We start from the raw sequence: 26,388 nt of genomic DNA, 5'->3' as shown, positions 1-26,388 counted from the left end.
TTAATATTATTAGTCGGAGTACTTCCATCAATGAGATCAAAGATCCATATGAAAAATGTACGTGGAAGAACTTGGTACACCAAAAGATTCTTCATGAATCATATATATTTACTTTACAAAATTGAATAAGGTCCATTTCTAGTAAAAAAAAATTTCTAGAGTGAGTGGTTATAAAACAAAAGTTATAAATATCTAAATTCTCCACCACTGTCCTTTTCCAATGCCTCATTGTGACATGCAGGGTACCTGGGCATCTCAAAGACTATGCCAGTAAGAACCATTTCTTACAGGTCCTAACAAGTTGTGAAATCTTTAAGTCTTGGCCAGACCATATATCTGTTGTCTAAGAAGTATAGGCTTCTAAGGTCAAAGAGGTTCATCAACAAATCTCACAATTGAAGTGGGCCTTCCAGGTTGTTTAGTACAACTCTGAATAGGAGTGGACCACTAGGTGATGAATTTCCTCAGCCACAGACACTCAGGAAGAGCAAGAGAGGGAAGCAAAGGCAGGTACACAAAGCCAAATACAAAAGAATATTGAGGACTTTTGTCATGAAGTAGTATCAGGAAGCGCTCAGGAAGGAGTATCAAGAAATAAAAGAGTAGAGGGGTTCTAAGATGAATCAGCTGAGACATATTCCTCATAAATAAAATTGCTGATCATCGTCTTAAACTGTAAACACTAAATATGTACGAAATTCAGCCATCTACTTCTAAAAATGGTATCAAGTTCATTAAAATGATATCTACTATCCCTATCAAAGAAATATAGAAATTCCAAGCCATGCTTTGAAAACTGTGATGAAAGTTTCTCTATTAATAAAAGAAAAATAAACCATCGTTATTACTTTCAAAGCACCACAACAATTATAACAGTTATTTAACTTGGGGTCCATATATTCCATGGACTTGAATAGGGAAAGAAAATCACATCTTCATTTTCATTAACCTCTCATTGAAATTTAGCATATATGCAATTGTTTAAAAACATTATTCTGAACAGGGGTTTATAGGCTTCACCAGACTTTCAAAGGGATTCATGAAACACACAAAAAAGTTAAAATCTCTCACTATGGAATTAGGCGAACATGTCTTACTTAAACAATATGTTTTCATTACTCTGTCAAAATCTCTTTTAAACCACATCATATATAACCTTAAAAATACAGATATGTTTAAGAATAAGGAAAATGTCAGGTTAAAAGTTAAATAATTTTGTTTAAGTTAAAGATATTGGGCCCAAATTATTCTTATGCCGCAGCCGATCCCAGCAGGACTAAATCACAAAACAATGATCCATCATCACAGCAATCTCCCAGCATCCACACATCCTAACAAAGTCGTTAACCCCCAGGATATATTTAATCAAATGTTATTCCATTGTGCAGAGTCCAATGTTTTGGCAAGTGCCCCTTTTTGCAGATAAAGATTGCAGCTATTTAAACACAATTCCAAGTATGCTAAGGAAAATGCACCACCTCACTGAACTGATGTCACAAGGTGTGAAAGCCTTCTGGCTCTAATTTCAGAGATGTGCTGCAGGAAGCATAAGGAGAAAATCAAAAGAAGAAAAAATCGCTACCTTTTTCAAACATGGTTTAACTCCTTCTATACTAAGCTTTGCAAAGCAGCGGGGGAAACTGTGTGATTACATATGCACACGTGTATATATATGAATATATTTATGTAGAAATATATATGCAAAATGTGTGTCTCTATATATTTCTGCACAGAGATACATATATATCATACATATATGATTCTTCAACAGCCATTTCATTAAGTACCCGTTGTGTCAGGCAAGAAGGCAGGAAGCATGTATTTATTAAGGCAGCAATCACCATGTGCCAGACACTGTGCTAAGCACTAACCATACAAAAAAAGGTAAAAACAGCCCAAGCCATCAAGGAGCTTTTGCAGCCACTTCTGCACTGAGGGATTGGGGAGGTACAAATATATCTATAAATTATCTTTAGATAAGACAAGAGGCCCTGCCCTCAAGGAGCTTACCAGCAGGTAAGAAGATGAGGCACACAGAAAATTCTAATACAGTACACAGCATTCTATGGAAAGAGTAATAGAAGAGATACAAAATAAAGTGGTATGCTGACTTGGAGGACCCTTTATAGAGGAGATGGCACATGAGCTGAGCTTTAAAGGATGGGTAAGAATTCAACTGGCAGAGGGGGATATGTTCCAGGCTAGGGCTGTCCAAAATGTGACCAGTGGGATTTATGCACCCGCCTACAAGCATTTTAGCAAGAAATTTACATAAATGCTTTAGTAAATGAAGCTGAGCTACTGTAGAGCTCTCACTAAAATGGCAAATCAAAATATATTGTCTATTGTTTCAATAAAAACCTAAGGCTGGACAGTCCTGCTCTAGGCAAAGGATCAAAAGGAACTAGGAAAACAGAGGGTCTTGGTAAAGAGAATAGTTCAGGTTTGGCTAAAGCATAAAGTGCAGAAAGGGGGATAATATGAGAAGAGACTGGAAGGGTAGGAATCAGAGTACTGAATGTGAAACAAAGGAATTTTCTTAGAACCGCTGAAGATTTCAAAGCAAAAGATTGGCATGACTAGATTTAAATATAAGGAATTATGATTCTGGGGGTAGCTAGGTGGCATAATGGATATAGTCTCGGACCTGGAGTCAGGAAGACCTGAGTTTAAATCTGACCTCTGAGACCTACTAGCTGTGTGACCCTGCTAAAGTCATTTAACCTTGTTTGCCTCAGTTTCCTCATCTGGAAAATGAACTGGAGAGGGAAATTCCAGTATCTTTGCCAAGAAAACCCCAAATGTGGCCATGAAGAGTTGGATGTGACTGAAAAACAACTGAGCGACAATGACAAATATGATCTAGTGGTGGTATGAAGGAGAAAGCAAAACACACACACATATGTGTGTGTGTGTGTGTATATATATATATATATATATATATATATATATATATATATATATATATATATAAAACATACACATATATCAGCATAATGCTTCTGTACATGTATAAATGCATATGTAAGTACATACTACGTTGTTTTATCACTATTTGAATTTTAATTACATATTTATGGATGCTTTAAATTTTTTTCCTCTAAATTAAGTCAGAAACATGATTATTTCCTTTCCAGTAAAGAAGGTAATATTTACCATTCATTCATTGTCCAGTGCAGCAGACAGGAAAAGGGATATGAGTAAAATCGGAACTAGAAAACTAAGAACCCTCTGGAAATATCACACCAGTGGTTAGAATAAAGTATAAATATTTATGGTGACAAAATATCAAATGGTTATTTCAGTAACCAAATCATAATAGATCAAGCAATCAATACCCAATAGCCCAAAGAACAATCTTTTAAATACGAGATACATTATGTTTCATCTTACTTTGACTATGATAACCTTGTTTTCATCTGACTCATTTTAGCGTATCCTCTAATGTTTCAAGCTATCAACACCTCAGGCCTCGAATATCAGGTTATTACCTACCTGTCAAGTCAAAATCATGCCTTGATTTCAACTTGCTTGATTTTTTACTGTTGTTGTCAGGGCAGCTAGTCTCTGGTTTTTTCTCTTCCTTTACCTTCTTAGAGTACTGACCCCTTTGAAACAATGTAAAATAACTCATTTTTTCCTGAGTTTTTTATGCTTTTTATAGTAGAAATCTATAATAGCATTGCATCTGCCAAGCTATTTCCAATCATAACCATTCATCCAATACAATAAACACTTATGAAATGCCTACTGTATTCAATTCAATAAACATTTATTAAGCACCTGGCACTGTCCTAGGCACTGAGGATATAAAGACAAAATAAAAACTGGTCCTTTCCCTCAAGAAGCCTGAGGGTAACAACTTGTAAAGAAATAAGCATATATGCATGATCATTTTTTGAGGACTAATAACTCTTTCCTTCTCATCACTCCTCCCTCTAAGGCTATCTAAAAGTAAATTACTGCACTTCCTTACCTGTTAAAGGTCTAGAGGATTTTGAACAATGTATATATCAAGTCCAATTACACTTAAACCATTTCATACCATAACTACAAACTAAACACGAACAGTTTTCTTCACAAATATGAATGGATAATCATTAACAATATAATACTCACTAAATTTTGGTGCATTATTTACTCACCTTTTCAATAACCTTATTAATCACTGGAGTGTTGGGTGTGTACAGTATCTTCCCATGCAATAAAGGCTTTAGGAACGCCCACACCAAGGCTCCATTTGGAGACTGTAAAATCTCCTGATATAGCTTCAGGCAAAATGGTGCTGTTTTAATTAAAAAAAAAAAGAGCCATTGATGCAAGTGAAGAAGCATTCAATATTAACAATAATGCATTTCCAAAAGACTACAAAATCTTGATGGCTTACACTGTGTTTTGTATCACAATTTCCAACTTCACTACTGTTAGATCAAGCAATTAGTCAAAAGCAGCTTTTTTTTTCAGGATTCATTACTCAAAGGGAGGTCCAGGCTCACTGTAACCATTCAGGGAAGATGAAAGTATGACCCTCAAATACACAGGAAAAGATACCATTACCAAAGGACAGAAATGGGCAGTGAGGCATAAGGTTTGTAAGAGTAGATATAAATTAATTGAATTTGTAAATTAGTGAGTTATTATCATAATAGCCAACAGAGGAAGCATGGTAAAGTAGGAAGAACACTGGACCTCAAGTCCAGAGAGATCTAAATTCAAATCCTACCTTAGTCAATGAATTGTTAGATGACCTTGTACAATTAACTTTAAACTCTCTGAGTTTCAGAGATTGAACATGCAGATATTATACCTGAAGTAACTAGTATCCAGGGTTGTTGTGAGGATTAATTGAGGTAGAAGACATAAAACATTTTGTAAACTTAAAGTGCTATATAAATGTGAGTTGTTATCACTAACTTAATTCTCCCCTCCAGGTCTCTGTTCCATAACAAGTCAGTATGTACCAGGCTCTTGACCTCTTTATGTGTCATGGATCTTTTAGGCAGTCTGTTGAAGCCAATTGACCCTTACACAAAATAATATTTTTAAACGCATGAAACAAAATGCACGGAGCTGCAAAGGTGACCCAGGATATAGATACAGTGTTGGACCTGGAGTCAGGAAAACCTGGGTTTAAATCTAGCCTCTGACTCTTCCTAGCTGTGTGACCCTGGGCAAGTCACTTAAACCCTGTTTGCCTCAGTTTCTTCATCTGTAAAATGGGGTTAATAATAGCATACATCTCCCAGGGTTGTTATGAGGATTAAATGAGATAATAATCGTAAAACGCTTCAGCGCATATTAAGTGCTATATTGTTACGGGCCGAGTTGGAGCCGAGCCCTGCCCTCCTCAGACCTCCATGCCCAGGGCCTGCTGAGATAAACTCAGGGCTCTGAGATATGGGTGGAACCAGGAGGAGGGGTCTCGCCTTTGTTGCCTCCGTAGCAATTCCAGGTCTTTGCCCAGACCTGCTTGAGCACATGGAACTTCGGGCTCTCTGTCTGCGCTTGCCAGAGCACATGGAACTTCCGGTTCTTTGCCTGTACTGCCCGCCTGCCCGCAGGGAGCTTCAGGTTAGTGCGGGGAAGAGAAGGGGAGGAGAGTAGGCGGAACCAGGGTGGTCCTAATGCCTACGTAAACAAAGATATAAAAATGCTGCTTGCTGAAACAATAAACAGAGTTATTCTCCACCTTTGGATCCCGCCCCATACGTTGGTATATACAATGAGCCTGAAAATCAATGATGACTGAGTTCTGAGCATGATCAGTTTACTTGCAAAGCTAGCAACTGCCAATAGATGGTATCTATGAGCTCTCAGAACCCAGAGACCCTGACCAAAGGCTAACATTAGCATTTTTATAATGAACAAGGAGGAACAATCTTGAGCGGCATAGGCATTGCAATTATAAATTGGTGTAAGCATTATACAATTTGCATCACATCCTGGAATGTTTTCATGGTTTGGCTATTTCTGGTAAAGAGGGAGATGGAAAGAGGAACACTTCTAGTAAGGCAGAACATTGTGGTTAGAATATTTCTTTAGCAAGATGTGCAGGTACATCCTGTGTGTATGCACAAGCAGCCATGACCTTCATTTCACCACAATTAAATGTGTAGGCAAATTTATCTTAATATGATTTATACTCAAGCAAAGTTAAACTTTAAAAAATGACAGATAATCACAAAATGGAGCCTTATCTGATTGCTATAGTTCCACAACAGTATAATCTTATATTACTGATGGTTATTTCAATAATTAATAGATTGGCAGGTTCATGGGCAGTCATCTTTTTATTATACTGTTATGGAAATGCTTGTTTTATTCCATAAATTAAAAATAAAATAAATAAATGTAGAAAAAATAATTGAAGCCTCTAATTTTTTTTTGGTCAGGACAATAGGTCTGGTTCCTTATTTTATTCTCACCATGACCTACTTTGGCTGAAAAAATGCATCACTCTATGCTCAATTTAGTTGGTTTGATCCTTGGAAGATAGACATATAGCTTATCACCATAGCCATATTGAAAATGGTTTTCAGTTTGGTGTAGAGATGACCCTGAGTTCTCAAAAACTATGTCCATGTATTGCCAGCTCCAGGAAGACATATCAAGTGCTTTCAAGTTCATATTAATAAAAATTACTGACAACATATGTTGGTCTTACTTGAATCTTTGGGAATGTTGAATTTTGTCTTGTCATCTTCCAAGAGATCATTAACTCTGGGCAAGTTAATGAACATGTTGGAGATACTAAGGAAAGATGCTTCTTTGCAAACCATCTTCATCACAGACTGGAGAGAGCCAAAGGTTGAACTTCGAGACTGGACATCTTGTGAAAACTAGAAAAACAAACTGAATGAGAGTAAGAAAAAAAAACTGCTTGCTTTCAATAATCCCTTCCAAAAATTCCCAGGATTATGGATATTCCTCCTTCTTTCTTTCTTTTTTTGGGAGGGGGGAAGGCAAAGCAATTGAGGTTAAGTGACTTGCCCAAGGTCACACAGCTAGTAAGTATCAAGCATCTGAGGTCACATTTGAACTCAGGTCCTCCTGACTGTAGGGGCTGGTGCTCTACTCCCTGCGCCACCTAGCTGCCCTGATATTCCTTTTTCTGAACATGTCCAAGAACATCCATAAGACAGGAATATGGAAATCAGTCTATGATCTTCTTTCAATTTTTATGTTAACATAAAAAAGATAATTACATTGTCTTGAAAGTCCAACTCAAATGCAGTTTACTCCAAATGCATCTTATATTCCCATATATAACATCTCTTACCTCTCTACCTTTTCACCAGTGATTCTACATACTCATAATTTTCTTCCTCTTCACCTCTACCTCATAGAATCTTTAACATCTTCCCAGGCTCAACTCCTGTATCGCCCCTTATACAAGGTCTTTCAGTGCTTGGCTTCTCCTGCAATTACTCTGTATTTATTCTGCACATAATTTGCAGTCTTTTGCCTGTCTACGTGTTGTATGCCCTCACAGAGCGTGGGATCCTTAAGGGCAAGGCCTTTTTCATTTTTGTCTTTGTTGCACCAGAACCTTGCCCATAGTAGAGACAAAGATAGGGCTAGATCTAAGATTTGATGTGTTTTGGGAACTCCCAGGTAGGGGCCATTCTCTACTCATGTAAGTTGGCATCTTTTCTGCAGAGTGTAATGTGGAGCATTACCTAGAGCAGGAAGAAGTAAATGACCTGTCCAGGGTCACACAGCCAGTATGTGTCAAAGGCAGGACTTAGACTCAGATCTTCCTGGCTTAGAGTACTCTTTGCTTTATCCATGATGTCATGCTACTTCTTCAGAAATGTTTATTAAATTGAACTGAGTCTTCCCTGATCCTGCCAGTCAGGGATCAACTTCCTATAACAATCTCACAGGGTACTTTGTCAGGCACTTCTTTCCTTCACTTACGTTGAATAGTGTTACCTGGGTTTGAATCTTTTCTGACTTCTAGACTGTAAACTACACAAAGCCAAGGAGGATTCTGTATTTAAACTTTGTAATTCTAGGAGCCTAAAATGGTATTCTGCACCCAGATGTTTTTTAAATAATTTTTTAAAAATAGGACAGTATTCCCTGTCAAAAACCACAATATCATATGAAAATAACAGTGCAGAAAGTTCTGTTTATCATTATGTCAAATATCCACTGAAGTTAATTTCCCTGACTCAAGTCTCTCTCCATTTCAATCTGTCTTCCACTCAGTTATCAAATTGACCTTTCGAAAACACAAATGTTATATCACTCTCCCTCAAAAAAAATTTTTAAATAAACTCCAATGACTTCCTGTTACTTCCAGAATCAAATATAAAATCCTCTGTTTGGTCTTTAAAACCCCTCATAACTGGGCCCTTTCCTACCTTTCCAATTTTATACTTTTCTCCCCTCTACATTCTCTGTGATCCAAAGGCATCAGTATCCTTGCTGTTCCTCGCACAAGATATTCCCTTTCCCGATTCTGTCCCCCATGTCTGGAATTCTCTCAGTCTCTCTTCCTCTCTGCCTCCAGGCTACCTTGGCTTCCTTCAAGCCTCAACTAAAATCTCACCTCCCAAAAAAACCTTTCCTGATCCTCCTTAATGCTAGCATCTTCCCTCTGTTTATTAGCTAATTTACTGTGTATATATTATGTTTATGCATAGTTGCTTACAAATTGTCTCCCCTGTTAGATTATGAGCTACTTAAAAGCAGTCTTTTCTTTTGCCTTTCTTTGTATGTTCAACACTTGGCATATAGCCTGATAAATAATAGACACTTAATAAAGGTTTTGGGGCTGACTAACTATGAAGAAAGATACTTGTGCAGGAAGGCAGAGTGGGGAGAAGACAAGAAAAGGCTACACGCAGTAGATTAAAAACCAAGCCTTGCAGGACATGATGAATCCTGAGAGGTAGGTATGAAGAGGGAGAGCATTCTAGGCCTCAGGAACACAGGCACATAGATGAGAGATGGAATAGCTAGTAGAACAGTTTGACTAGACCAAAGAATGTATAAACAAGTACAATGTATAATAAGTCTAGAAAGGTTTGAAGGGAACCAAACTGTGAAGGGTGATCTGTAACAATCGATCAACGAACAAGCTTTTACTAAGCAATTGTTCCTCCATTCAAAGTCTTAGAGTTGCCCATGGGCAATGAGAATTTAATATTCCCAGGGTCACATGGTCAGTATGTGTCAGACGTAGAATCAGAACTCATGTCTTATTGACTCTAAGGTGGCCTGCTTACCAGCATATACATTATTTGTACTCAGTAGGCGTTTCAAATACTTGTTTGACTATATTTGAAAATAATGTATTCTCTGAAGTAATTTGAATATTCTCTTGAAATCTCATTTATACCACTGATTTACCCAAAGAATCATTTTTTTTCATAGACGATGCAAAAGTAAATATCAGTTCAGACAGTCTGAATGGTCACAAAATAGACATTACTGACATTAATACAATCACCGTTACTGACATTAACAATTCTGTATAATCCATTCTAGAGGGAAAAGCATGACTCAAAACCACCCCACTCTTCTTTCATGCTTTAGCAATGGTCTGTGGAGAATAGCTTGAGTTCTTACATTTCTTTGTCTAATATGAGCACCAGTCCTTGAAAGAGGGACCAACCCCGGAAAACCCAATGGAAAAATCAATTGTAGCTATTTCCAAAGTGGCTAAGATCAAGCATATACAAACCTGTGGAAATTCAAGATTATCAAGCAAAGGAATACTTTTAAATAATTGAAGAAACTCAGGGAGATATTTGAGAATGTGCTGAGCCTTAGTAAGTAGAGAGTCGATGCTCGAAACCACATCCAACAAGGAGTTCAGTAAGGAATCTGCCTCTGGTGGTATCAACATCTGAAAGAAGAAAACATATTTTTGGCTCTATGGAGTGACCTGATCATTTTATACAATAAGAAGACCAATCTCATGGAGGTCTATAGGACAACTAAAGGAAAAAGAGTCTTGAAACAGAAATTGGCTAGGAGATTATTGCAATACTCCAGGTAAGAGATAATAAGGGTCTGAACTGGGATAGTAATAGTGTGGAAAATAGTAAGGGCACCTGGCAGCAGAGTGGGTACAGTGCTGGGCCTGGAGTCAGGGAGACCCGAATACAAATCTAGCCTCAGACACTTCCTCAGCAAGTCATTAAACTTCTGTCTGCCTCAGTTTTGTCATTGATAATATGGGGATAATAATTGGTTGGTTGGTTTGTTGGTTGGTTGTTGTCCTTCATTCTCAAAGAGAAGCCAAATGACAGCACTATGCCAGGGTCAAGGTTCAGTGTATCCAACTGTGGCTGATCAGACCAATACGAGCTCAGAAGGTTCTGCCACAGGTTGGAATTACCTGCCTCATGGGGTTACTGTGAGGATCAAATGAGGTGATAATTGTAAAGTGCTTAGCACAGAACCTGGCACATAGTAGGTGTTATATAAATGTGGAGGAGGAAGAGGAGGACGCAGTTAGGTGGTACAGTGGATAGAGTACCAGAGCTGGAGTCATAAAAACCAGTTCAAATCTGGCCTCAGACACTTACTAGCTATGTGACTCTGGGCAAGTCATTTAACCCTGTTTGCCTCAGTTCCTCATGTATAAAATGAGATAGAAGAGGAAGTAGCAAACCATTCCAGTATCTCTGCCAAGAAAACCCCAAATTGGACCACAAAGAGTCAGACACAACTGCAAAAATGACTGAATGAAATAGAGGAGGAGGAGGAGGAGGAGGAGTAAGGGTGGGAGAGATTTGAGATACATTTCAGAAGTAGAATAGGAAGGACTTGGAGACTGTATATGTGATAGCAGAAGTCAAACATGATGGTGAGATGTTTTTGTACCTGGTAGTAGTATTGACAGTATAGAAAAGTAGGAAAGAAAATAAAGAATATTACTTCAAAGAAAAGAATAAAACATTACTTATCTTTGACAATTTTACATATATACATATATATAGATAGATAGATAGATATAGGTCTATATCTACATCTACATATATATATATATCTATGTATATCTATATATCTGTACTATATCTATCTATATATCTATATATATGTACTAGGAGGGTTGCCTCTGGCCAAATTCATAAAGAAGCAAAAAATGTGGGGCAAGTGAGTGGAAAATGGTAAGACCTTGTCTCTTCTTAGCTTTCTGTCTGTTGCAAATTCATTTGTATGACAAGCCAGACAGTAGGTTGGGAGTTTCTAACCCTAAAGCAGAGAGTGTCTGTAACAAAAGAGTGTGTTTCAATCTTTGACACCTGGGCTCAAAGAATAGCTCCTCTCTAAAGGAGCTTTATCTATCTTTTAGTAGCTGACTGAGGCTGTGGTGGCTCATAGCCACTGGCTAAGACTTCAGATATCAGTTTACCCTTCCCTTGGAGAGTCTTTCTAAATATCGTACCCTAGCAAACTGGGATTGAGATGGCCAAAAGTAGCCCAGAAGACATGAAGCTTAGAAGCTGGATCAGAGAGCATCTCGTGAGACAGGTGATGTATACTATAGAGCAGGGCTGTCCAGCCTTGGGTTTTTATTGAAACAATAGATAATATATTTTGATTTGCCATTTTAGTGAGAGCTCTGTGGTAGCTCAGCTTCACTGACTAAGGCATTTATGTAAATTTCTACACTTGTAGGCAGGCTGCATAAATCACACCGCTCCCTGCATGAGGCCACAGGTTGCATTTTGGATAACCCTGCTGTAGAGTATAGCATATAGAATACACCTGAGAGAGAATAGTAGCGCTGTATAGAGAGCCTAGGTATAGGCCCAGCAAAGGTATACAAATTGCAGCATGAGCATGGTCACTTATTGATGGGGACTTGCAGGATTAAAACTGTGACTTGCACCTCCATGAATGTGTCCTGCCCACACATGTTCCCCATAAACATGCTTCCAAGCTTGATCTCATTGACGATCTACATATTTTGAAAGAGTGAACCCTAGGTTTGTGGGAACAATGTTCTATGCTACTTTTCTTACGTACTTTCTACTTTATTGGATGCATTTGCCTTGAAATAATTAGTGTCCTCTGGCCATGTCGTAAAAGTTAAACACATGGATGGACATCATGAGCTATGATTTTGAATTATTACAGCCGCAAAGAATATCCCAAACTTGAGATGGACTGTGAAAGAGGGTCTTCAAACGCTATGTATGTGATTTATCAAATCACATAGACTGATTATAACTTAGAGCTGATTATAACTAAATATTATATACAATTTTATTGCATGAAAAATTGGCATATTTAAATCACCACTCAATCAGCTTATTCAATAGACTCATACCTATCATCAGTAAATAAAAATCACCTTAAATCCAAAATCTGTTAACACAAACAAAATGCCATAAAAAGCAGTTTTTGGTGACAACTAGAACTGTGATTTGATTAATAAAGAGAACTCCCCAGTGAATAAACTCCCTCTTTGGTGCTTACTTTGCAACTCTGAGTGATAGAAAATTACCTAGAGGTTAAATAACTGCCCCTAGATAAAACAGCCATTCTGTATTAGTTGTTATTCAGTCTTTTCAGTCTTTGTGACCTGATTTGAGGTTTTCTTGGCAAAGATATGGCGTGGTTTGCCATTTCCTTCTCCAGCTCATTTTACAGATGAGGAAACTGAGGCAAACAGGGTTAAGTGACTTGTCCAGGGTCACACAGCTAGTAAATGTCTGAGGTTGGACTCGAACTCAGGTCTTCCTGACTCCAGGCCTGGCATTCTATCCACTGCACTACCTAGCTGCCCAGTATGTACTAGAAAGGAATCCAAAACTCAAGTCGTTCTGGCTGGAAGGCGAACTCTCTATCCACTATATCATGCTGCCTCTCAATAACAAAGTTAGGAAAAAAAACCACAAAATTGATGCCAAAACAAGGTTCCCCAATGCATCATCTGTGGTGAACTGAACAGCAAATACTTAGCTTTACAAACCACTCAGAGATAAATGTTCTAATTGCCCAGGATTCAAAGGTAGAGAAATTAGGTAGACTATTGTCTCTGCCCCTTATCCTTTCTCAAGAGTTTTCATGATCATTGGACAACTGCCATTAGCTGACAGCTTACTTGATAACCAGCAAGATAATTGAGAGTCCAGCTTGTTTTTCCATGGACTCCTTCTGCTAACAGCATAAGGCAGGTTTTCTTGCCAATTAAGTCAAGAAATAAAATTTGAACCACAGAAATGTTCAGCAGGGTTATGCCATTTTCCCCACTTGCTTCTCTAATTATAGCTGCACTTTAAAAGTGGCACTAAGAGACACTTAACTTGTCATGGGGAAATGGCCGGAATTTAGTTAAGTGTCCCTGACAGACAGGTGAAAATTTCTAGTAAGCATGGATATTGTATTTTATATTTCACAGAATTCTTTACAATCTTTTTTGTTGTGGTGGTTATTGCTGTTGCTTCCAGTTTCTGGATGGTCACTAAAGATTGCCTGATATATTCTTCAGGTATTAATAATGATTCCAATTCGATGGCATAAAAGATGTTTGATACATATTAAATTATATCATATATTATATATGTTATATCACATTATATTACTTAGTAATATAATGTGAAATATAGTAATATATTATATTACTTAGTAAATGTTTTATGATGAAACCTGCGAGAAGAGCTAAAAGTGACTTGGGCTTTGTTCCAGAGTACCTAATTTAGAAAATTTTGACAAAACTTGCAGTCTCACAGTTTTACAGAAACAGCTTCAAGATTTATTAAGTACCTACTATGTGCCAGGTATTCTGCTAAGTGCCAGGGATACAAAAAGAGGCAAGAGGCAGTGATTGCCCTTGAAGAGATTACAACCTAATGAAGGAAACAACATGGTAACAAAACTATACAAAGCAAACTACATACAGAATAAATAGGAAATAACAGAGGGAAGATCCTGGAATTAAGAGGGATTGGGGACAGTTTCCTGTAGAAGGTTGGATTTTCACTGGGACTCAAAAGAAGCCAGGGAAGTCTGTAGTTGAAGCAGAGGAGTGAGAGTGTTCCTGGCATGGAGAATAACCAGAGAGAATGCCCAGAGCAGAGAGATGAAGTGTCTTGTTCATGAAACAGCCAGGAGGATAATGTCACTGAATCGAAGAGTTCACCTCAGAGAGTATGGTATAAGAAGACTAGACAGGTAGGAGGGAACTAGGTTATAAAGAAGGAATTTGGATGCCAAATAAAGAATTTTGTATTTGCTTTGAGGGAGGCAAGTTTACTGGGGGTGGGGGGGTGTTGAAATGATCAGCTCTACATTTTAGGAAAATCAGTTGTGTGACTGAATGGAGGATGGATGAGAGTGGGGAGAGACTTGAGGTGGCCAGACCTTTCAACAGCCTACTGCAATCAAGGCATATTACATCAAAGTGGTGGAAGTTTCAGAGGAGAAATTGCAAAAGCAAAATCAACAGGCCTTAGGAACAGCTTAGATATGGATGGTAACAAATAACGAGGAATCCATGATGAGTTATAGATTGTGAGTCAAAGGGACTTGGAAGATGATGTTGTCCTCTACAGTAATAGGGGAGGTAGAAGGAGAGGAGGGTTTAGGAGGAAAGATAATGAGTTCTGTTTTGGACATATTGAATTTAAGATGTCTACTGGACATACATTTCAAAGGCAACTGGAAATGCAAAATTGGAGGTCATCAGAAAGACTAAGACAGGAAAGGCAGATTTGAGACTCATCAGCATACCTATGGTAAGTAAATCCAGGGGTACTGTTGAGAATACAAAATGAATTAGTGTAGTGGGAGAAAAGAAGAGGACCAATGACAGGACCTGGAGGGACAACTATGATAGAGGGCATGATCTACAGGATTCAGCAAAGGAGACAGAGGAGTGGTCAAAGAGGCAGGAGGCAAACCAGGAGAGAGTGGTGTCCCAAAAACTGAGAGAGAAGCGAGTATCAAGAACACAAGTGATCAACATCTGCAGAGGGGTCAAGGAGAATGAGGACTGAGAAAAGGCCACTGGATTAGGCAACTAAAAGATCATTAGCAAAATCATTAGAGAGAGCATTTTCAGTGGAATGATAAGGTTGCAAGATAGATTATCAAGGGTTAAGAAGTGAATAAGAGGAGAGAGTGTGGAGGCACCTATTGCAGATGGCCTTTTTGAGGAGTTCAGCTACAAAAGGCAGAAGAGATTTAGGATGATAGTTAACAGGGATAGAAGGATCAAGTAAAAGTCTTTTGAGGATAAGGGAGACATGAACATGATTGTAAGTGATAAGAAATGAACTGGTAGAGAAAGAGATTGAAAATAAGTAAGAGTGGCAATGATGGGGGAGCAATTTGTTGGAGGAGACAAGATGAAATGAGATCACTGGAACAAGTAGAGGAGTTAACCTCAGTAAAGATTAAGGCCACTTCGCCATGTGAGACAGATGAAGGAAGAGACAGGTAAAAGGTACTTGAGTGACAGGAGATGAGAAAGAGGGGGGAAGAAAGATTTTATGGCAAATGGCCTCCATTTTTTTTTTGTAAAATATGAGGCAAGGTTCTCAGTTGAGAGAGTGGGAGGGGAGGGGAAGACACAGAGGGTTTAAAGAAGGATGAGGTTTAGAAGAGCCGCTATGGAGAGTAGCATAGTGAGTTGATAAGGGAAGTGTAATAGGTTTCTTAGCAGCAGTAAGGGCCAGTTGAGGTTACATAATTAGAGTTTGTTGTGAACACAGTCAGAATGGTTCCATGATTTTCTCTACATTTGTTCAATAGCACTTGTAGGAATGAAGGCAATGAATGTTGGGAGTGATCCAAGGCTAAGGGTCAGCTAGGTGTAACCAGCAATATGATAAGGGGGCTAGGGATTCAAGAGAAGAAGACAGTGTAGAGTTGAATTAGGTCACCAAAGAATCAAGATGGAGAGAAGAGGAGAGGGTAGCTAGTGTAGAAGAGATGGACTGGGAGAGAAATGGGGGATAAAGGGATTAGAGGTCACAATACAGATGGAGAATGGAATTATGTAAGGGAAGGCAGAGGGAGAGGTGAAAAGTCAATAGCATATGGGAGGATTTCAGAGTTCTTGGACACAAAGGTAGAACATTTGTGGGTAATGGCAAGATCAACCTATGACCATCTTTGTGTGTGGCTGAGGTAGGGTGGAGGAGTAGGTCATGAGAAGTGAGTAGTTTGAGGAACTGAGTGGTTAGGGTATTTGAGGGAGAATCAATACGTATGCTGAAGTCCCCTAGTATGAAGGCAAGAGCTGGGGAGAAGAGAAAAATTGTAAGCCTGAGGAAAGAAGGGAAGTAACCTGGGGTTCTGTAGACAACAGCTACCAGGATTATGATTGGGTGGTAGATATGAATAGCATGACCCTCAAAGGAAGAGAGTTTACTAAGTGGTAAAAGAAGGGACAGAACCTAGAAGTGGTGATGGGGAGCAAAGAGTGTTCCAACTCCCCTGCCTTGACCAGAGAGCTAAGGAGACTGAGTGAAGGTGCAGCCAATACTGGAAAGGGTGGCCAGGGAGGCTGTATCCTCAGGTGGAAGCTAGGTTTAGGTAAGAGCTAGTGAACAGGAGTAAGAGAGGAAAAGACAAAGGGAAGTTTGTTGCCTATGAAACAGGTATTCCAGAGGATAGAGCGGAAAGTCTAGGTAATAACAGAGATTAGCACCTAGATTGTGAGAATAATTAGTTAAAGCAGCAAACTTAACTGCTATTTGTGTGGGGAAACTTCTTCCTAACATTCTTTGATCTCCCCTATGTCTATGGGCTTGCTAAATACTAATCGCTTCTGGAAAAGGTTTGTGGTAGTTGCCTTGTATGCCAAAACTGATAATTTGGCTCTAACTGTAAGACTCTGCAGAACTCTGTCAGGGATAAGCATATGAGATGTTGGAAGATACCTAGAGTGGCAACTATGAATTTTCTCATCATTTGTCTAGAATCTAGATTCTGTCACAGGGACAATTTGATTGTTTGCACTAATATATATATTTCTTTTGTTACTAACATCACCTACAGAGTGAACCAGCAGTAAAAAGCAACCCACACCCCAAGACAACATCATCTTCTTACTTTGTAAATGACACTATGCAAATCCAGGTTCCGACTAATGAGTACAATCAAAGTATACATGTCCGATGCAGGCAGAACACACGATTCTCTAGCTGCAAGAGCTTTTCCATCTGCAGGAAGTGTCAGCAAGAGGCCGATAACTTCTTCATCGCATTTTCCAGCCAAAGCTACTGTAAGGGCACTGGAAAGTAACTAGTTAAAAGAATAAAAATTAGTATTGACTTTGCCTAAAATATAAAAACAATTCATATAAACATTAATGATTTCTGTTATTTAATAGCTTATCATGAACCAAGGAAAAAAAACAGTCACTTATTGACCAACAAGCCACTCTGAACTTACCTAGATTGGTCACAGGATCATAAATCAAGAGACAGGAGAGACCTCAGAGATCTTACCTGAGAGTGCCCAACCTTCCCCTCTCCCAACTAATTTTATAGGAAACTGAGACCTAGAGAGTTTAAGTGATTTGACAAAAGTTAACAAGTAATAAATAACAGAGTCTAGATATGAAACCAGGTTCTCTGGCATAAAATCCAACATACTTTCATTAGGCAGCAGTGTTGGTCTGTTGCCATGACCACACTAAAATACTTCTCAACTAATTGGTATTAGTCATAGCTAATACTGACACAGTCTTTGAGAACTCAGGGTTACCTTGACACTGTAATGAGAGTTCAGAGTAAGACTTTATCATAAAATTAATAATAACTCATTTCATATAATGTTTTAAGGTTAATAAAGTCCTACAAAAAGACTGGAAGGTTTGCCATACAAATAATATCCCCATTTCCAGATGAGGAAGCTGAGGTTCTGAGAGGTTACATGACTTGCCTTGAGTCATACCATTACAAAGTGTTTGAGCCAGGACTCAACTTAAATCTTCCTACTCTAAGACCTCTAAGTTCACTTTTAACCAGTGTACCAAATTGTCTTTTATGAGCAGATAAGCTTGACTCTTTCAAAAAAGGATACAACTCTCCACTGAGCTAAAGCCTTTGGATCACCCTCCACACCTGAGGCCTCACCTTCTGATTGGCTGGTTCCTCTAACCTCCTACTTTAGGTGGAGTGCCAGGGCAAAGATGCTCTCCTTCCTCTTCAGGCTGCACTGCTGACTCATTTCCACAAGACTTTTTCTACCCCTGCTGCCATGCCAGGTACATTTCCCCCAATCCCACACCCTTCAGCTCCCTTTTTGTATTGTCTTTCCTCAGTAGAATATAAGCTCCTTGAGGGCAGAGACTGTCTTTCTGCTTATAAATGTATCCCAAGGGCTGAGCATGGTCCTTAGCACACAGTGAACATTTAATAAATGCTTCCTGACTGACTGATATATCATAACCTGGGGGGATGATGCTGACAATGGAGTTTCTAAGAAGGGAGCATTTCTGACAATAAAATCTGGGAAGGCATTACCCCAGTGGGTTATCTTACCTACTGGTAATTTTGATAGAGCTTAAAAATGAGGAGGGAAATATGGAATACAGGGAGACATCAAATAAATAAATAAATAGATAGATAGATAGATAGATAGATAGATAGATAGATAGATAAATGAATGAATGAATAAATTAATAAATAAATAAATAAATAAATGAATAGATGAATGAATAGATAAATAAGCAAATAAATAAAGAAATAGATAGATAAATAAATGAATGAATGAATTAATGAATAAATACATTAATTAATTAATTAATAGCTGGATAAATAAATAAGCAAAAAAATAAATAGATGAGTTCACAAAGGAAGTAACTGATTTGTTTAGAGATGTACCAGAAAAGCTTTCAAGTCTTGTATTTGTTAGCTCCCAATATAGTAAAATTCTCAATCATCCATTCTAACATAGGGGAGATATGACATCAGTCATACAATGGTATAAACAATCAAAACATATTTATGTGATTTGGAATATATTTTGGTAAATGTATAATTGATATTCTTTATAGTCCTGGGTATTTTATTTTGTGCATTTAAAAATATTAATCTGAGCAGGAGGGTATATAGGTTTCACCAGAATGACAAAGGGATAGGTCCATGACACACAAAAAGGTTAAGAACCTCTGATTAGAGGAAGGTTGCATATCAAAGAGATGTGTCCTTGCTACTATTCCATTCCACATTTGTATGATTATTTAGATAAAAATATAGAAAATTCGTAATATCTATGTAGGAGCAGTTAATGTATTCATTAGACCATAGATGTAAAGATGGAAGGGACCTCAATGACCACCTAGTTCAGGGGTTGGCAAACTATGGCCTCAGGGCCAAATCCATTCCACTGCCAGTTTTTGTTCAAAAGATCATATATATTGGTCTAGTTCAATACTCTTATTTAACAGCTGAGGAAACTGAGGACCAGGAATGTGAAGTAGCATAGCCAAGGTCACAGATTTACTTAAGTATCAAAGGCATGATTTGACCCCAGGATTTAAGACTCATTCATGCTTCCACATTGTTAGATGCCCTATTGTATTCAAAGCATTATGCAAACTGTACAAAGATATGAAACCATCACCACAAGCTGGAGTGGAACCAAAGCCAAAGTTGAAACATACAGCATATAAATTTAAGTCTTTGAATTTGGTTTCTGGGTCTTTTTTAAGTCTGATATATGAGTGAAGATGGACAAGATCTGACTTCAGAGAAGTTGATGTGAAAAAAGACCTAGGAATTTTAATTCAATATAAACTCAACCTGATCCAAAAATATGGTTCTAAGAGCTGCCCCAAAAGTTAATTTCACCTTTTATTGCATGAACAGTTGTATACTATGGCAATCAAGGAATGTCAGAGGTCTACGGTACTTTGGTCAGCCCATTCACATCTGGAATATTAGATGCAGTTCTGGAGTCCACATTTTAAGAGATAGATACCAGGATGGTAAGAAGTCTCAAAGCATATAATACAATCAAGAAATATGGAAACTATAGGTGTTTAGCTAGAGCAGCCATTCTTAAAGTGTGGTCCATAGACTCAGAGGGATCCTGAGAGCCTTTCAGGGAAAAGGGGGAAAAGCAGAGTTTCATGAGGTTAAAACTATTTTCACTATAATACCAAGATGTTATTTGTCTTTTCCAACTATATTATCTGTATGAGGCCTGATTTTCTTCATTACTTCAACCCAAACAATATATTGCAGCAGAATGAATGCAGTAGACATAAGAATATCTTCTATTAAGCCAGACATTAAAGTGATTTGCAAAAATATGTAAAAAAATCTACTCTTCCAATTAATGTTTTTGTTTTCAAAATATATTTAATAAAAATTGTTATATTACCATGTAATGAGTTTATTATTACTAAAGAACAAATAAATACTTTTAAAAGTATGTTTTAATTTCTAGTATGGTAAATATTGATATTTATAATCCACAAGAAACAAAGGCTCTTTGAGATCATAAAAATGGGAAAAGGGCCCACATGTACAAAAATATTTGTAGCAGCTCTTTTTGTGGTGGCCAAGAACTGGAAATCAAGGGGATGCCCATCAATCGGGCAATGGCTGAACAAGTTGTAGTATACAAATGTAATGGAATACTATTGTGTTATAAAAAATGATGGGCAGGTGGAGTTTAGGAAAACCTGGAAAGACTTATATGAACTGATGCTGAATCAAAACTGAGCAGAACCAGGAGAACATGGTACACAGTAACAGCCACAGTGTACAAGGACTGATTTTGATGGACTTAGCCCTTCTCAGCAATGCAAGGGCCTAAAACTTTTCCAAGGGACTCATGATGGAAAATGCCATCCACATCCAGAGAAAGAACTATGGAGTTGGAATACAGAGCAAAGCAGACTCTTTTCTCTTTTATTTTGTTTTCTTTCTCATGGTTTCTCCCATTTATTACAATTCTCCTATGCAACATGACTAACATGAAAATGTGTTGAATAGGAATGTATGTGTAGAGCCCATGTCGGATTGCATGCTGTCTTGGGGAGGGAGGAGGGATGAAGGGGGAGAAAATTTAAAACCTATGGAACTATGGAAGTGAATGTTGAAAACTGAAAATAAATAAATTAAATATAATTTTTTTAAAAAGCTCTTTGAAGTCCTGAATAATTTTTAAGAGTGAATGAAGGTCTTTGAGACTGAGACCTAAAAGTCTGAGGACCACTGAGTTAAGGAAATTAATACTAAAGAGGAAGGGGACTGAAAATATTTGAAAGTCTATCTAGCAAAAGAGAAAAGAGACACATTATGCTACTCCAAAAAGTAGAACTAGGATGAAAGATTTTTAGGGGGCATATTTGAACCCAATAGAAGAAATGAATTTCTGTTGAACAGAGTCCAACAATACAAAAAAAGCTAGCTCAAAAGATAGCAAGCCCCTCCACATCAAACATTCTAGAAGGTGATTCTGAACTGGTCAGGACCTTAGCTAACTCCTGAGGTCCCTTTTAATTTATAAATTGCAACTTCTGTGGTTCTCTAGGTCTGTCAATCATTCACAGATTCTCAAAATATTAAAGTTGAAAAGAACCCTGGAGGTCTTTTAGTCCTATCCCAACCTGAAAAATGAATACCTTCTACAACATTACAAAAAAGTGACAATCCATCAGATGGATTCTATCCTCTACTTAAACACATCCAGCCATAAAGAACTCACTGCTACATGAGATAGCCAATCCAAACTTGGACTGTTCTAATTTTTATTTAGCAAGAATTACTTTTGTTGAATAACTACATTGTTTTCTTTATCCCCAGGGTTTATAATGACTATCCCTCTGAGAATGTACATAAAATTGTGGGCAGGGAGGTTAACTCTTGAGAATTTTTATCATGTAATATTTTGTATTAGGACAATTTTTGTATTGATTTCTTATCTCTAAAAAGGTAGGAACATAACTTAGCTAAACTTCATCTTGAAGCTCAGTATAGTACTCTATGTAGTGAAGTGTAATAAATGTCTCCACCTCAACTGAAACAAGGGGAAACCACTTAAGGAGAAAGAACAATGAGTCAACAGACCTGAGTTCTGATCCTGGCTCTGCTCCTCATTAACTGTGTTACCTTGAGCAAATCACTTATCCTCTCCTCTAAGCCTTGACTAATTCACCTCTAAAATGAGGGAATGGGACTAGATGGCCTCTGAGGATTCTTCCAGCTCAAAACCTGTGATTTTAAGGTTTTTGTTGCTGTGTTTGTTTGTTTAAATAAGGTATGATTGGAAAGAGAGAGGGTTTATCTGCAAAGATGGGGAATTTGGAGGGAAAGCAGATCTGGTTAAGGATGAGGGAAGAAAGTTGTTAAGCGACCACACGGAGATATGGAGATAGATAGATAGATATAAATATATAGATATATAGATATAGATACACACACATATGTACACATGTAGAAAAAACCATACAAATGTAGCTACTAACCAGCATATATATCTACATACAGAGAGGGGGGCATAACTATATATTAGCTAAATATATGGATACATAATGGCTATATACATTTGTATTCATGTGTATTCTTTTATCTGTGTAAAAAATACAATGGTTTCTTGAACTCACAATAATGAAGCTTTTTTTTTTACCTCTACTCCTCTTTTTACCTATGTCCTAAGCAGACCACATTTATTTCCTTGACAAAGAATTAGCAGAAGAAAGACAAATCATTCCTAAGTAAAGACATCATGTCTCACAAAATTACTCAAATGGGACAGTGGTTTAGTAGGTAGAACCTGGTCATAACAGAACATCAGTGACATCCAGTGGCTGGCTGACTCACTGAGTTTGTCTCAAAACACCAACAGCTAAAGGACAAGCCCTTTCTAACACATTCCAGCAAGTGAAGAATGGATTTTTTAAAAGTGGCAACAAAACCATTTCAGTCACCTATATGCCTTGATTTCATAATATCCTTAAAAGGAAAAGATCAGAAAGCTGTGTTTGCTGTCCAAAGCATGAATGAAAGGTAAGGCTTCATAAATGAAACTTACATTTTCTTATCAGACTACCTCCTTTCTAACCCTGAGGGAACAAGTCACACAGGTAATCATAACATTAAAAGTAATAATATTTTATATATATGTATATATATGCAAATATTTTCTCTTAAGAGTTCCTATACAGAATCACTATATTCCTTTCAACAATATTTCTGTTGAGTTATATTCTTTTTTTTTCCATTTTACTTAAAATAAAAATAGGTCCATGAAAGATTCTGATTTGCTATAAGCACTTTCATGTTAATATCATTAGAAATAGAAGGGACCACTGAGTCAATCTCATTTTACACATGAAGAAACTAAGGTCCAGAGAAGCTAATTGATTTGCTAAGGATTATACAGGTAGTCAACATAAGAAAGAGGTAGGATTTGAACCAGCTCCTCTGATTATTTCCACTATACCAGAGTTGCTTAGATCTTCATGTCCTAATCCCAGTCCTCTTTCTCAACACAAATCTCTCAACTTAATATATCCTCAATACAACTCAACAAAAAATGTATTACCCCTCTACTCTATACAAGATACTATACTCGGCAGTAGGGATACAAAAGAGAAGGAGTACCCTCTCTCAATGAGTTTATTATAGTCCAGTTGGTAAAACAATACATATACAAATAGGTACAAAGGAATTTGAAGAGGTAAGGAGCACTAATGACTGGGGGCAAAGTAGATCATCAAAGGCTTCATGAAGAAGATGGGTCATGAGGGAGGCCTTTAAGAAGCTCAGGCATCTAAATGACTGAATGAGGAAGGATGACATTCTGCAAATTGTGGATGACAAATTAGAATAGAGAGAGACTTGAGGCACAAAGACGAATCTGGAGGTCATTGCAATCATCCAGAAAAGATGAATATATGAATTAGGGTGATCGTTGTATGACTGGAGAGAAGAGTATGTATAGGAAATTATGATATAACGGCTATGGCTTTGGACCTTGAGTCATAAGACCTGGGTTCAAATCCTGCTTAACCTTAGAAGCTGGATGATCCTAGGCAAATCATGAGCCTCTATGGACCTAAGTTTCCTCTTCTATAAAAGCAGGAGGTTGGACTCACACAATATAAAGTCCCTTCCCAGTCTAAAGCTATGCACTATGAAATATAAACAACAGGATTTGGGGTATGTGCGATGAGTGACAGAGAAAGACAGAGAAAGGAGACAGGTTCACAACCTCAGTGGATGACTAGAAACATGGTGGTGCACTCAACACTCAAAGGGAAGTTTAGAAGAGGGGTGGGTTTGCAAGGAAAGATAATGAGTAATATATTGGACATATTAAGATGGCTATGGAACATTGATTTCAAAATATCTGATAGATAGGTCATGATGTAAGACTAGAACTCAGGAGAGAGATTAGGAACGGATGTAAGATATCTGGGAGTCATCCACATAAAAATGATAAATGAACCAATGGAAGCTGATGAGATCACCAAGTCAGAGAGTAAGGAAGGAGAACGATGCTCAGGATAATTCACTGAGAGACACATACAGGTAGTGGACACTGCATGAGTGGAGCTCTATCAGAGGATGTTGAGAAGGAACCATCTGCCGGTAGGAGAGCCAAGAGAGCAACATCACAAAAACCCAGAGAGGAGAGAGGAACAGAATGAGAGGGTGGTCAATAGGGTCAGATAACGAAGAGAGGGCAGAGAGATGAGGACTGAGCAGAGGCCTCTAGATTTTGCACTTATGAGATCATTGGTAATTTCAAAGAGAGTAGAATCAATCAAATGATGAGGCTGGGCGCCAGATCAGAGTGGGTTCAGAAGATGAAAGGAAAGGAAGTGGAGGCACCTCGTGTAAAAGGATTTTTTCAAGAAATTTAACTGAGGTGGTGGGGGGAGATATATGGAGAGATAGCTAGTAGAAAACGGGAGCATCTAGTGAAGGCTTTTGTTGTTATTGTTTTTAAAGAATGAGAGATGGCATGCATGGGCTTGTTTATAGGAAGCCAGAAGGAACGAATGGAGAAAGACTGGGGGGTTGAGGGGTGATAACAGCAGCAATCTGGTGGAGCAGACAGGTAGGAATGGCAATAAACATACAAGTAGAGGGATTTGCCTTAGCAAGAAGGGCCACTTCTCCACCACTTCCCAGATGATCTTGAACAAATCAGTTTTATATTAGCCACAATTTCCTCAGCTACTAAATAGGGCTGACATACCTCACAGGATCATTGTGAGGATTGTATGAGACAGTATGTGAAAACACCATGAGAATGTTGGCTATGATAAACCAAGAGTGTTATACATGGAGTCAACAAGAAACTAAACTATTGTTGCAAACCAACTGGGCAAATATTGAGTTTAATGACCAATCATTTTGCTGGCATTATTTACAAGGAAGCAAAAAAACTGAATAGACTTGTTGGAAGGATGCCTGAGCAAAGCTGTGAGATTGAAGAATGCACCTGCCAACATGGTTGGCCTATCTTCTTTTGCAGGCACTAAATTAACTTTGTCACATTATGGAAGTGAAAGCAACACATTATGTTTTCCAGAAATCTGGCAAACCAGAATCTTTTCTGTGAACATCACTTGGTCCATCATTATTCTACAATGTTTGAGGAGTCTCTATCACAGAGGCACATATGGTCTTGCCATTTATATACCTGTATTTTAATTGTCTATAATTGTCCCTCCTGTCTTGGAATGGAACCACCCTATCATTCATTTCAAAATTCCTTCCCTACTTCTAGAACTGTTGTATAGTATCTATTTTCATGTAAGTTCAAAGAAATTATGATTATGTTCTAAGATGGTTTGAGAAGAGAATTTCAAAACACTCCAAGAGATACCCCTGAGAGGGATAAACCAGATCAATGGTTGAAAGTCACCGATGTAAATATCAGTGTCATTTTTATTCTTTCTGGTCACCAATTATAATTAAATTATTATAAAAATCAGTAACTTTAAGAGTCACACATTGATACCACCAGATACTGATATCAAATTTCTTCTTTACTTCTTCCATTGCCTTTTCTTCACTTCCCCCACAGTGGTCATGAGGACAAAGATTGCTTTAAATTTCATTTTGGTCACATTACTGTCACCCAGCCATTAATGATAGCATTTCCTCTCCATTACACACATGTCTAACTTCATTCATGCTCCTGAAAAAGTGGCCATAAAATTAATTTCTGAAATTTGAATCATATTTTCCATATTACATATTTAAATAATATTAAAATTGTTAGAAGATTCTTTTTTTACCCCAATTGGATCCAGGTGTAAGAAAAATACATTGAACATGATGACTACATATAAATATTTGAATGGTTCTCATGTAAAAGAGGAAATGCCCCTTGTTTGTTCACAGAGAGAAGAACTTGGAGTAACAGGTGAAAGTTGTAGAAAAGCAGATTTGAACAACATAAAGAAAAACTTCCTAACAATCACTGCTGTCCAAA

At 37.7% G+C, this 26,388-nt stretch overlaps 1 protein-coding gene across 1 annotated transcript in view; it reads right to left on the bottom strand.

The window, feature by feature from the left end:
* ABCA13 (ATP binding cassette subfamily A member 13) overlaps nt 1-26,388 on the bottom strand; it is a 519,839-nt gene that overhangs the window by 321,435 nt on the left and 172,016 nt on the right. Inside the window, exons 24-27 of the mRNA XM_036739641.1 lie at nt 17,029-17,220; nt 9,695-9,859; nt 6,665-6,839; nt 4,146-4,285 (exon numbers count right to left, since the gene is read on the bottom strand). Of these exons, the coding sequence (XP_036595536.1) occupies nt 4,146-4,285; nt 6,665-6,839; nt 9,695-9,859; nt 17,029-17,220 (672 nt within the window). The remainder of the gene's footprint in view (nt 1-4,145; nt 4,286-6,664; nt 6,840-9,694; nt 9,860-17,028; nt 17,221-26,388) is intronic.

Source organism: Trichosurus vulpecula, chromosome 9, assembly GCF_011100635.1.
Source record: "Trichosurus vulpecula isolate mTriVul1 chromosome 9, mTriVul1.pri, whole genome shotgun sequence".
In the NCBI taxonomy this organism is placed as follows: Eukaryota; Metazoa; Chordata; class Mammalia; order Diprotodontia; family Phalangeridae; genus Trichosurus; species Trichosurus vulpecula.
Note: the sequence above shows the minus strand (reverse complement) of the source record. Positions and strands in the feature narration are given on the sequence as shown.